At 36.0% G+C, this 14,606-nt stretch overlaps 1 protein-coding gene across 4 annotated transcripts in view; it reads right to left on the bottom strand.

Annotated features, from left to right (window-relative positions):
* Positions 1–14,606, bottom strand: part of UBR3 (ubiquitin protein ligase E3 component n-recognin 3) — a 102,577-nt gene that overhangs the window by 78,118 nt on the left and 9,853 nt on the right. For all 4 annotated transcript variants that reach the window (XM_033064487.1, XM_033064486.2, XM_033064485.2 and 1 more), the window contains exons 2-7: positions 11,925–12,064; positions 11,389–11,547; positions 10,244–10,387; positions 9,573–9,622; positions 6,963–7,029; positions 3,050–3,180 (exon numbers count right to left, since the gene is read on the bottom strand). In XM_033064487.1, the coding sequence (XP_032920378.1) occupies positions 3,050–3,180; positions 6,963–7,029; positions 9,573–9,622; positions 10,244–10,387; positions 11,389–11,547; positions 11,925–12,064 (691 nt within the window). The remainder of the gene's footprint in view (positions 1–3,049; positions 3,181–6,962; positions 7,030–9,572; positions 9,623–10,243; positions 10,388–11,388; positions 11,548–11,924; positions 12,065–14,606) is intronic.

A 14,606-nucleotide genomic window follows, 5' to 3' on the forward strand; every position in this document is an offset into this window, starting at 1 on the left:
CCGACATGCTTTCTGTACATCTATTTATCTTCACTGACTTACTCCCTATGATCTTGAGCAACTTCTAAATTTCTACCTATGGAAAAACAAAATTAATTTTTTCAGCCAGCCTTTCCTCTTAGTGACCACTTAACTTCAATCCCAGAACTCTTTGGAGACTAACATCAACCCCATGCTTCAGTTAGAACTTACATCTCCCATGTTTATATTCTCAATGCTAAGATAGAAAGTATTTCTGCCAGCTGAATGCTGCACTAAAATTAAGGTTCCAATAGAAAAAACTGTTCTACAGAATTTGTAGAACAGCATATCCAGGGGTTAGTGAAGTCCTATTGCTGTAATAGCTGCCTCAAGGGTCACTATGGGAGGTGCCTGACAAGGCACAGCACTTCTGGTAATTATGTTTGTTGATTCATTATGTCTACCAGATGCTTTTGCATTTTTGTCTTTCCAGTATTCCAGATTTCAGCAAAGCTCTGCTTGCTCTTGGATGATTTACACTCTTCCACCACCTTCCTGTTTACTGCCAACACATTCTTCGCCTTCTCCTCAGTCACATGAAAGTCTCTTTCTCCAGCCTCTTGCTTTTCCTCTCGTCCAAACCATAACACCTTTAATTTCTTGGAAGTTTCAGTAAACTTTTCTTCTGCTTTCTTTTTCTTCACTTGCAAGTCTTCCAAGCTTCAAATGTCAGAGAGTGCTGGAAGGGATGCCTCAAGTACAAATCTGTAAGGCAAAGACCACACTTTTTGTTGTGCTATCTCTCCAATATACCAAAGCAGGGAGAGAGGGAAGAGCTAGTTAACCCAGGGTTTCAGCCCACCCCTTTCAACACCTCTTTTCAGTACTGGGAATCCTTAAAGGGAAGTTTATTTCCCTATTTTAAAAAAAAAAAAAAAAAAATCAGTGTAACTGAGATTGCTAGTGGCTCAGTGACTGCTACACAGGGCAATGATGGATGCTAATAAGTTTATGCTGGAGGTCAGAGATTTCAATAATTTCAAATCATACACAACTAGCCAGCTCTGTACTCTGTGTGCAGCTAGCTCCCTCTTTATCAGAAACCCAACCCAGCAGAATTCTGCTGATTTAATGAGCTAAATCACCTCACAAAGAATCGGATAAATTGCGCAACAGCAGACACAGAAAAAAATTAGAACAGTACATGTGGTGTAGATGGGATGCGAGAAAGTAACAGAAAGCTGAAAGACCACATGGAACAGTTTATATCCCTAGAGGTATTCCTGTTGCTTGAGAATGCAGCATGATTAATGAGTAAACAAGCTTTTCTTTCAAAAACAATAAATGGAGGCACATACGATAAAACATTCTTCTAATTCATCCCAAAACACTATGTTCTCTCTTTTCCATGTAAATTATAAATTAACCACAGGCCTGATAAACATGTTTAACATTCATGCAGCAATGGCAGTTTTGCAACAAAGCAAAGGTATCTCACAAAAAAATAGTTTACTGCCTCCCTAGTACTGCTATGTGCTACATTTTCTGCTCTGAGTTTCCTTACTACTTAAAAATGCCATTTAGACAATCACAGCAATTAAACACAGATTCTAAAAATTTTTGAACAATTGGTATTTGTGCTTCTACTAAAGCTTTAACATAGGAATTAACTGTTGAATGAAAAACAATATGAAACTGGTAACAAAAAAAACCAACCAACCAAAAAATTTTACAAAAACCCTTCAATCTGAGCATGCAGTATTGCTGGGAAAAAATGAGCTATTTCCACTTAAAGGCGGCAATCACACCAAAATCTCCATTCTAAGTAAAGAAAGATAATAAACAGAACAAAGAAAGTCACTGAAGACTATGGTTTACTGTCAAAGGAAGAAAGATCTCACAATCATTAGAAGCTGCTGTTATTACATGGTACAGTTATAAGGGAAACACACCAACACTTACCAGATTCTTCTGCGTGCTGCTAGCAGCTGGGTGTTTTTGCAGGCAGGAATTTAGCTGGCAATGGATCAGAAGAACTAGATGTCCATGTGGAGTCCAAATACCAAGAATTCAAGTTTCATAGCTTCACAGGATCATCAGTTAAGAAGTCCTAATGTCTCTTCATGTATTAGCTGAATTTAAGACCAAGATGAACCTACGCTGGTATCCCAAATCAAAATGGTGTCTTGACATGGACACAGTAGTGCTGAAGGCCTACATACTAGCTTTTTCTTCCTTGCAAGTTATCTTCATGTCCTTTGCTTTGATGCAGCAAGGTTTTAAGGGGGCACAAATACAGGACTGTCCCATTATAAACAGAGGTATTTGAAGAAATCTGCATGACTGGACTTCAGAATTTCTTGATCTTTTCCTCCCAGCAGGGATTGAGAAGGTCCAAAATATTTGCATGGCTCAAGGGTATGACATGATCAGAGCAAAATGTTAAGCCTGATTGCTATGTATACTAGGTCTTGGGAACATGTGGAGCAAACAACCAAACCTGGCTGCACACCAAGATTTAAAACAGGAAGATGACATCCAGTCTCCACGACTCCAGGCCAGGAGATACTTGGTAGGGACAACTGCAAAACTCTGTAAGGAAGCACCTGGAAGGCCGCCAAAATCACCTAGGGCATAATAGCTGCAGCAAGAACACTCACACTGTAATGTATGGAGAAATCATTGCCTACTACAATAATTGCAACAGGAATGAAATCACTGCAATTGTTCACTAGTCATACAGTCTGATCCACATGTTTTAAGTGACAAAAACCAATTTACTAAGTAAGATAAAATGAAACAAAGTCCTACACATGCAAACATGTGCTAACAGACAAGGAAAATAAATCATGAATCAAAATTAATAGTGCTGCTCCAGATTTATCCATTTTGTTTTATCTACATTGGTTTCCAAACACTAAACACTTCAGAACTTCTTACAAAATACTCAAAACAAGGTAAAAGATCTGCATTATTTTACTGCTTATTATTCAAACATAAGCATACATGGTGTCATGCAAGGCATAATACACACTGGGTAAGTGAATATAAAAAGATATTTAGGTTTGAATGAAATACAGCCAAGTACCTTATAATCTTGATCTGGCAGCATGTTGAGTAAGAAAGTCACCATCTTCTGTGGAAACTCGTATTTTATTGTCCAAAACAATAACTCTTCTAGAAAACATTTATGCTTCAAGACATCCATGATAGACTGATCTGCATAAAAGGTTGAAGCAGGGCATGTATTGCAAGATGTATTAAAACTAAGAACAGTAATAGTGTAGTTGCACTCATAAAAATTAAGTAACAAAAATTAAAGAACATCTTAGTGCATTCTGTAAATGACTTCTTTTTAAACACTGGGAGAATGAAGATCACCAATACTGCAGAGTGTCAGAGTCTGTAACTATAAAAAGAACTTCCCAGGGCAGCCAGTGAAAGTTTTCAGTACAATTCTACCACAGAGTACAATATTTATTGATTACACTGAATCACGTCATCTTACCTTAATAGCTGCACTGATTATAATGCATTACAGCAAATTGCACAATATTTACACAGCCACTTAATTAAGGGAAACACTGTAGACTACTACTTAACTGAAGTTAAAATATCAAAACAACAAAATACAATTTATGATTTAGTGATGAATTCTATTACCTAAACAACACTTTATCAAGCTCTAAAAAAATAAATAGAAGCAGTAATGTATCCTTTATTCTTCCTTTCAAAGCAGTACATGCACTGATTGACCAATCACTAAGTTGTCTGCTGGAGTTTTTTAATATAAAAATTACTATAACCAGATAATCAGGAGGCACTAGCTCCTGATGGTAGCAGGAGACAGTCCCCTTTCTTGTCCATTCACTCTGCCCCTTTACTCATGCTGATAGTAGATCCCTGTGAGGGACCTACATAGGAATCAAGTCCAGGATCTTTCCATTTTGTCAGCTGTGTTTTCAAGCAGATCAGTTTCCTGATTGCAAAGCTGCAAACTGACCTTTGCTAGAATAAACTGCTAATGAAATTATCACTTGATAGAGCATAAATCATATTAACTCTGTTTTAAAAAAAACTACAATATAAAAACTCTTCATCATTTTTCAAGGGGTTGATTATTTACGGTTTACAACTACAACAGGTGTGTTCACTCCAGTAACGCATGAGGACTGAAGAAGAAAGTAATAATACTACTACTTCTCCATACCTAGAAATCAACTACACTGAGGATACGTAACTACACACAAAATCACATATTCCAACAGGAGTGTATGAAGTGCTCCCACCAGCACACACTCAGAAACATCCACACTGAACATCATCTGGCCTTGAGGACTCACATCTTCACTGAAGTGTGACAACTTTAGAGATTGCACTGGATAGCTCTGTGCCTATGCTAAGCAAGATAGGCATTTGTGCTCTACCTAAGCAGGAATTAGCTCAAATTTCCACCATTATCAAATGCCAGAGTTCCCTGGGCAAGTAACCAATTTGCCCAGACTTAAATTTTAGGGTTCTCCTCAAGACTCCAGCAAGCCACCAAAAAAAAAAAAAAAAAAAAAAAAAAAAGAATATGTTTTATTCAATATATTTGAAAAGCATTACCTTCACAGAATCATGGAAGATATTAAAATATTATAAAATTTTGCAATATTAATTAATATTAAACTATTTTGTAAAGTATTACACATTACCTACAGCAACAAACATATGATGCTCATTTATGTTCTCTTCCTCATCTCTTGTTATGAATTTGCAGGCATGATTTGACTGCACACAAAAGCTTGGCAACCATGCAAGACTGAAGTCCTCTGTCCACAGAACAAAGAGCGTAAGTTTAGGCACAGCCAAATGCTTCCTTGTGTGACCACCAGGCATGGAAATGACACAACACTCACCATGCAGCTTTCTCTGACATATAGCATAGGTGAACAGTGCATATGCAATACTTCATGCAGCAGTTTCAGGCAGGGACACAACAATACATATCTGCTTACACCTGCTATATAATTTGAGTAGGCAGAATGCTCTTACCAAACCTGGAAAATTTGTCAACAACACTGGGACTAATGTTCCCACTCTTCTGAATAGCATCACTAGATTTTAAATTTGTTTAGAAAAAAAAAAAAAGTGCCTCTGGGTTTAAAATTGTCTTAAACATCTAATATTTCAGATGGATGCAGGATGAGGTTTCAAAACAGACCAAAAAAATTTCTCAGTACTCAGTCCCATACCTGCATGACCAAACCTCAGCCTAAAAACTGTACTTTCTTTAAAGAAATATTTTATTCTTTCTTCATGCCACAAAACACCTCCCAGAGTGCTGTAAATATCTCCCTGGAATATGAGACTTAGCATTCCAAGATAGCCCCAGTATATAAATAACCCTGGATGAAGACAGTACCACTGCAGAGCTAGGATGAAACAGGGAGTCTGCTTACATGGAAAAGGTAAATCTGTTTTTATTCAATACTCAGTTTTCCAAAATTTTCTTATTTTATAGTATTATTCTTATTTTATACCCTAATGGACATAAAATATGAATACTGAAAACTTCAGAAAACTATTTGATATTTAATAAAAACAGATACTTACCCTTCCCCTATTGGCAGACTCCCTCCTCTGGGGCAGATATTAGGAGCTAGCAACATCATGACCAGAGTCCGTGTTGGGATGCCTCAGAGGGGGAAGACTACAATCCTGGGGGGAAACGAAATGTTGAATTCAAGTATCACTTATTCTGAAATGCCACTGCTGATACTGGTTTTCTGATCAGGTAGCTTCTAAATGGCTCCCACCATGCCTCTTCCTAATTAGTTATTATGCATCAGATCAGCAGCATTTCTTTCTTGTGTTACCTGACTCTAACTCATCTTTTAGACAAGCTAACAGCCTCTTAAATCCAAGTAAGAGAACTCTCCTTGGATGTCTCTGTTTCCTACATTTCTCTGAAACTACTGCCTCTTCTACAACTTTACCACAATCTTTCTCACACCATTTTTAAGATCACCTCTAAATAACACTGTTGCCAAAACATTCAATTCTCTGCTTTTTCAGCTTCCCTATCACTTTGCTTCAATCTGGAAACACTAGGAACAACTGATCTTACTTTCCCATACTCCTCACATCATGCTATTTCATTGATTCATGAACCTCTGCATTTAAAACTCAAGCTCCAAACCTTTGCTCCAGAGACCTTCCAGAAACTTTATTCCAACTTTCACCATAATTTCTCTACCTAAATATGCTTTTCTCAAGGCCTGCAATTCTTTGCACTTCCTATGTCAGTATCCTCACACTCATATTAAAAAAAAACCCACAATCAAAAAGACCTTTATTTAACAATAACATTTAAATATTATTAAACATTTTTTAGCCTAGAAACATGTCAAGCACAAGATAGAACTACCTTGTCTAGCCTATGGTTATTCTTGAACTAAAACTTGCACCAACCTCAATGGGAGTATTACTCATGTTGGACTAGAAACTGCAAAAGGGACTAATTTCAAGCTAGAAAAATAATGGAGTGGTTTCCCAAGAGACTTAATTCAGGTATTTTATTTTAAATATTACTGAAACAGTACAGAAAGAACAATCAGAACCAGAGAGAACCATTCCTGCCTGGCTATAAACACAATCATACTGTACAGTGGCACAATCAAAAAAATTTGTTAAGAACAAATGCATCAAACACTTGTTTTGTAAAGCTATATTGCAGCCTTGATAGACACACAGTGAAAATTGAATGAATTTTTGCAGGTCAGCTTACAACACAGAGGTGACAAAATGGTCAGAGTCCCAGACAGTGGTACTCACTCAAGGGAAATCTAACCTGCCAATTATCACATTTTCACGTGCTACTCTTTTTTAGACTTTGATATGTTTAATACCTGTCACATGCAGCACTACAGTGCTCAGGAAGTGAACTGAGTATCCCTGCATATTTTTAAGACAGAGAAAGCAAACATGATAAACTGAGATCAGTACTTTGTAAATACCTTTGGTGGTGCTGCTTAGTTTCACCCTCTTGCGCTTTCCCACACCTTGGCTACCATCCTGGTCCTCCTGGGGTAGAGCAAGAGTTTTAAAAATTGACAATCGTATACTTAGAGACTTATTGCCAAGAGATGGTATACTCTCAAAATTCTGGTTTAACTTCCAAATTAAAACAGAGAAGCCTCCAACATATTCTCACAAGAAAAACACTTTTACTGTTTACATGAATCACACATTGTGTGCAACCCTTTAGAGAAAAACATAATTTTAATTGCCTTTTTTCCCCCTCATGCAGTCTTATCATCCACATTTATTTCATTAATTTTGTAAGGTTAGTTGCTTTGATTTCTAAACTTGATTGTTACAAAAGTTTAACACTCAAAAATTTCTAAACTTTGCACATCTAAGATTTTGCCTTATCCACTTGTAGGGTTTGTAGAGTTTTGTTTCAGAGAGAAAATATCAGCCAACATATTGTATATCAAAGTTGGCAACATATATAATTAGCTACATACCTTCTAATCAATCTAAACTTCTGATGCAAGAACAAAATCTTTTTGACACCTTTAAAAGGCCAATTCTAACTGTTTGTTCCCTACAGAATAATGGAAACATTTTACATAAGCACTTGTCATCTGAAGCTCTCAAGATACTTCACAAACTAAACAGCAAAGGTTCCAGAGCGTAACGCAAGTTAAAAACATCTCCACCAGCACTTCACAAAATCTAACACTGCATGTTAAAAAAGAATGTGACATTACAGGAGTATATTAAGTGTTGCATGGATCTTTGCCAATACCGGTAGTCCTAATGAAACTAGAAATAAAGATTTTTACTGGAGCTAATAAAACGAAGCTAATTAAGTTAACACAGACATCTACAGTTAAAAATAAGTACTCAATATTGTTATTTCTTAAGAAAATGCCATGTTTTACTTCCAAACTTCTTTTGGATAAAGAATCAGATTCTCAAGAAGTTACTATCCTTCCTTGAGGTAGGAGATTGTTCACACTTTATATCTAAGGGCTCACCACAAGTATGGTGTAAATGAAAGGTCTAATTTTTGCCTATTCTTTCATTTCCTCCACCTGAAAATTCATTTTAACATGGACACCCATTTGAACACTTAGGCATCCTGTGGTCTTTTTGAACACGGGGTAGTTTGGTACTTCAATCAGGAATGAGTCAGTAAATTCTCAGGATGTTGCCACTGCCCAGTCCCTAATCAGAGGGACCATGTATTCCCTAGAAAAAAATCACACTTGCTAGGATATTACTATGAACTGCAGGACTCTGCAATTCAACTCTCCTGCCCTGAAAAAAGCATCAGTGAAGAAAGTTAATTTCTTATTTTATAATCTTTTTATTAATCATGAGCTGTTTGACAAATACAAATTACTGAAAAGGAAGTCCACTCTCTTCATCCAAAAGTCAAAACAGACTGTACAGGTGGAAAGCTGAAATACTTACTAGAAAAATAACACTCCTCTCCTCTCTACTCCCATGTGAGTTACATAGGGCAGTTACAGTCTGTTTTTAATACCCGATTATACTCTTAGAGCAGAGTAAAACTATGTTATAATTAAGAAATGGGGCAAGAGCACTGGATTTTAACTGGCTTTGCTTCTTCTGGTATTTAAAATAAATATAGAAAGGTTAAAAATGTTCTTTCTTACCAAGATCTAATAGGAGCATTGTTTCACAGATGGAACCCTAGATTACAAAATTTACATAGACTACAAATCAGAGCAGAGAACTAAACAGTTTGAAAAGTTTTGCACAGTTCAGTGTTTAATTATACTTCTACAATAGTAGATAGTTCTAAGCATAAAATTAATCTGAAGGATGGCTGTTATTTCTCATGTTTTCCTTTCTGCAGAAGGAGAAAAAGGACCCTCTCTAAACTTGTCCTCCTATTTAAGAAGATTTTATGTTTCAAGGAATCAAATAAAACAGTCCATGAATGCTTTTGCCACACTGAAGGATAAATGTTTTTATATAGGCTATCTCTTTACATTATTTAAAGTTTGTTATGTTACAAGGTTTACCAGTTGAAATTAGGTTTTAAATAGTTAAGAAAGAAAGATGAGAATAAATTGATAAAGTTATTCTACCAGAATTTAACTTTCCTCTACTTACTTGTTAAAGCTCAACCTAAAATGAGATTCTCTCCTTACTCCCACTCCTGTTTGGTAAGTAAGGTCAAGTCTACACATGGGAATTTATCTACAGAGAAATTCTCACTGCTGCTATCACCAGTTCAGCTGGATTCTCAAATGCCAAAAGCAGCTAACACCACTCTTAGCATTACATGCTCTAAGTTTGCTTTAATCAAGGCAATTTACTTGACAGTGATTTCTGGAATACCTACACATGTTTCTTCTCCATTACATACATAAATTAAACTGCAAGGGTATTAGCAGGATTTTTCAAGAGATCCTTACTAAATCAAAGGCATGAGATCTATTCCTTTATACCTCTATTATTCCTAATTAGTAAAATTGGGATCATGTACAGCAGATGCAAAATGTAAGATCTGTGAGATTTGGCTGCAAGCATTCTCTCCCTTCAGTATTCTGGTGCATTTCTTTACAGTCTTTAAAAAGTCTCACCTCATCTGAAGAATCCCCTTGTCCTGATGCTGCTGTACCACCTGCCAAACCTTTTGAAATAAAAAAGTTCAGAGATTCTTTTCATAAGTCTTATATTGAAAAGACAGTATTTTAAGATATTTAAGCCAGTATGAAATGGAACACTACATTAATTTTCTTTAAAAGATACACAGCAGTGGACTGAGAAGTTGGAGTAAGATTTCCAAGCAATACAAAACCAGGGATGTGCAAATAGGTGCCATTACAGAGCTTCAATGCACTATGTTAACAAACAAGCATTCATTCAAAAATTGAGAAAAACCAACTCTGATTGACTTCAGTGATTTAAAAAAAAAAAAAATCACAGAAACCTTTACAAGAAGAGGTGCTATGGATTAATAATCACATCGCTGCGGTGGCCAAATTCCTCTATGAGCAATTCCATCCTGCCTACTCAAATTTCACTAGTGTTATGACTGGAAAAATGGTGCTTAGCATAACAGCAACAAGAAATTAATATGTTTATTAGCTTTGTTGACAGAAGTAAGAGTCCTGTAATTTGGTAGTGCAACAAGTAACAGGTAATTCCCTAAGTTTCATTAAGATTAGCTTATCTTAAAAATAAATCCAAAGCAGTATATATAAAATCAATCAATAATCAAGTCTTCTCTTAAGATATTTTCTACACAAACCTTGAACAGATAATGTGCTAGATCCAGATCCTTGTTCCTGCATACCACATGGAATTTTATCCTCAGGAAATGCCAATCCAGAGCCTTTCAAAGCAATGAGGTACTTTTCATGACTTTTCTTCACACATGCATTCTCTCCAACACCTTGAATACATACATAAATACATAAAACAGTATTAAAGCACAAAAGCAGCTTCTCGGTTCATATGCTTCATATTCTATGCAAACAATCTAAAAAATGGCCCACAATGTTTTAATTTAATAACACTTATTCTCCATTCCAAAAGTCCAGATAAGCATGTCTTACTTTACATTCCATTTCTGTATCAGGAAATCCACCACATATAGGAAAGAGAAGTAATTAAATTTCTCCCATTTGAATACTATAACAGAAGAGAAAAAGAAAAGAAAGAATAAAGAGAACTGCCCCTGAGGCAGCTGTACTAAGTGTTTCTCCTTTCAAGTAAAGATTTGGAGATTGCCTGTTCTTTAACTAGCTGCTGCCCAATCCAGTTATGGCAACTTAAAACTACAGTAATTACTATTAGCTCCATACCTATGCAAAGGACTCTTAATCACAAGAAAATAACATGGAGTTAATTCACACTAGGTATTTAGGGTTAGTTGTGACTGGCCAACATTTTTAGATTCATTGTTATTTGTTACAGGATTGAATAAATAATAAAGGGGGAGTAATTTTTAAGAAAAAAAAATGAAGCAGGCTTTGCACAAAAATGCAGGACAGACAATGGCCTTTTGCCATTCAGGTCTCTTCCAGTAACCTCTGTGAGAGCAGATCCCAAAATAAGTTAGACATATTCCACTTTGAATAATCTTGTTATGACCAGTTTGGAAGTACTAAGCTAGAACGGATTTCTTGTAAAAACTTTTCTGAAAAGACGTATTTTTATACATTTATTTAGGACACAGATCTGATGTTTGCTCTTACAGGTCTTAATGACAAATGTTTCTAGTCACTCCTGAAGCTCATGCTCCTGTCAACATAATAGCCTTAAAAAGATGGGGTTTTTCTGTGTTTTGAGATGTCAAATAAAAACATGCAGAAAATGAAGTTATAAACAAAACTTATGCCCTTAATTCCTCATATTTATAATAATTAGATTTTCAAACTAACAAAAACATACCGGAGCTAAGATCTTTGTAGAACTGTTGGCTAGTTAAAACCTGGGTAAGAACTGATCTCATTGCACCTCCCATTTTGGTCAAGTCTTCTAGGAAGGAAACATGAGGCTCCAAAACCTGGAGGATTTTATGAAGGTCTTTCTCTGACGGCAGATCAAGAGCTGAAAATGACATAAGAAGAACTTTTGGTGTAGATACAATATAATTCAGCCAAAACAGTAATAAGCAGAACAAAATTAAAATAATTTATATATTCATAATGCTCTAAAATTCACACGTACCAATTTCAAACTGTACCCGATTTCATTTTCTGGAAGAGTTCAGCACAATGCCAGACAACTCTTAAAACACATTTAAGCATTCCAGCATGTAACAAAATCACATCACCTAGTCAGGCTGTAATTTTGTTAGGAAGAGAGGTATAAAATACAATGACAGAAACTATGGAAAGCATTCATGTACTGTATCTTCATAGATTGAAAAGCAAGAGGTAACAGCATGGTAAGACATGCTAGATACATGCAAATTCAAAACATACCAGGTTCATTATATCCCTCTCTTAAATGCTGAATCAGACTAAAGATGAACTGTGGCAGAACTAATTCTGACATCATCAACAAGTGTTTCGGAACATTTGGAACATTTGAATTTGATTTAATCCGGTGTCTTTTACAAAACCTATAAAACAGATGAGAAAAATGTTAGCCAAGCACAGATCAGCAGTGTTAACACATACTGAGAAAAGCATTCCTTTTTCCATTTTTCAGAGAGTATATGCTTTTACATTAGAGGAGGTATGGAAATGGTATTCTGAAATTCCAACTACTCTGTTCAAGCCAATTCTGATTCTGAGGCCAGAGAATTATAAAGCTGCCAATTTTTTTTCTGCTGCTCAAAGTTCACATATCTAACATCTCACTTTCTTCCCATACGCATCAGAAGTATCTTCCATTTAACAGTTAATAGAACACTGACTTTCTTCTCCTTTCTGTGACATGATCAGAGGTTGGACTAATTTTTCAAGTCCTCATTCAGATAATGACTTTTAAAAATGTCTTTTGACAATAAAAACAACTTAAAAAGGCATAAGATTTTTCAGGACCTGCGTATTTCAAATGTACAGCAATTACAATTTACAAAATCCTTACAAAATTCTTTCATTTAAAAAGAAAAGAAAACATTTATTCTTTGGAAAATTTCTGCACGGTAGTAGCTGAGGCTTGGCTAATGCACAGTGACACGATGTTGAGCCAAACCCCATTAGAGCAGACAGAATGATTTCCTACTCACTTAACATGAGCCTGACTCAAGAGACACTGAATACTTTTCAGCTCCCAAGCTATTTTTAGAAAGGACATATACCAACATCAAAGAGTTATTTATCCACGTGAAAAACGACACTAAACAAAGAATAATCTAAAAATACATCACACAAGAATAAACTTTTACTGAAAAGATTCACTAGATTTTACTGATAATTTTTCAATGCACAACTTCAGAACACAATACAGCTGTCTGACTATGAAAACTCTTTTCCAGATTTATGCCATGGTTTCCAGAAGCAGCCTGCTACTTTCTAAAACTTAAGCCTTTCCTCTTTGACGACCATTGAAGAATCATCTTCAAGAGAAGAAGGAAATAGAAGAAAGCCACAGAAAAAGTAGGTAAATCAAGAAAAAAGGAAGGGGAAAAAAAAAAGGATACAAGTCCAACAATTAAAATAGCAACTCACTAAAATAGCTATCAAATTCACAAGATTAAAGATTAAGAACTTCTCCTTTGTTTTTGCACGTTAGACATGAGACTTTTTATTAAGAAAAGGTACAGAAGGACAGTATTAGCCAGTCAATTTGCTCTTTGCATATACACCCTATATATCCCTGGGATGGAAAGAACTCAGTGATGACTGACAGCTTTCTGTTAGTTAGTGTCCAAATAAATAGTGTTCACTTTCACCTTCCACTTTACATACCACATTCACAGAAGCTATGAAAAGTCATTCCATGTTCCTTGTTCAAGTACAGATAAACAACTGCAACTGCAGGGAATTCGAAGGGGCTTGTAAAAATCATTCACTTTTTCCTCTTTGGTCATTCACTTTTATCTCTTCCACACTAAGAAACCTGAACTGCTATAAATCACAAATGTGGTCTCATCTATGCTAAAATATGGTATTCCATATTTTTAAAGTAATTGCTTTCCCTTTCACCACTGTCCGTATAAGAAGAGATCAAAAGTAAATAAAGATCTAAAAGACACAAAAGGAAGGAATTATTACACAGTGCATTCTGAAATATTTTACAGCCCACCCCGACCCCCCATATATTTCACATTCTGTCAAAAATGTGTTTTCACTGGTTATGATCACAGGCTAAGGAAGCCACTGTAACAAAACACATGGCAAAATAATTTTGAATCCCAGCTTCTGCTACACACAAGGCTTCCTTCCACAGAAAATAAGCTGTGCTCCCCATGAAGTCTATGTTGACATACCAGTCCTGAATCCATCACGACAGAATCGGATTTAGAAGGGACCCACAAAGATCACTGGATGCAACTCTTCAGTGAAGGGCGCCCACGGGGACTGAACCCATGGCCCTGGCATTACTAATACAGTGCTCTAACCAACTGTGCTAATCTCAGGGTCATGGCTTAACGATCCCAAATTTGACATATCCTGAAAATGAAAGTTATGAATATGTTGTCTCTTGAGAGGCTCAAGAAAGCATTACTGAATTATAAAGTGTGCTATTATTGCTATATTAACACAGATACTGACCAAAAGATCAATAAAGGACCCAGATCCGATTCCCAGTAAGGAAAGTCCTTTCACTGTCACATGCATTAACCACAGCAGGTTCAAAGAGGAAACAATTTCCAGGCCCTAAACCTTAAAGTAGAAACACCAATGTAATCTACAGTAGATACCATACGTTGTATTTATGGTTCAAAGTCTATAGTGTTAAAGTAGCACAGTCCAGAATTACCCAAAGTCTTACTGCAAGTGTTATATTAATTCCTCTATAAATATAAAGAAGAGACTGAACCTCAAGTTGTGCATAGGAAGAAACAAGGTGAGATTTCTTACACAGGAATAAAGAGACACCTGGACAAACTCCTCAATGGGTTACATGGTCGCTGGATAAACAGCAGCCAAAGCTATTCCATAACCAGTTCCCCATATACTTCTGAAAGAACTTCCTTACCACAGCATCGGCTA

The sequence above is a fragment of the Catharus ustulatus genome, chromosome 7, assembly GCF_009819885.2.
Source record: "Catharus ustulatus isolate bCatUst1 chromosome 7, bCatUst1.pri.v2, whole genome shotgun sequence".
Lineage (NCBI taxonomy): Eukaryota > Metazoa > Chordata > Aves > Passeriformes > Turdidae > Catharus > Catharus ustulatus.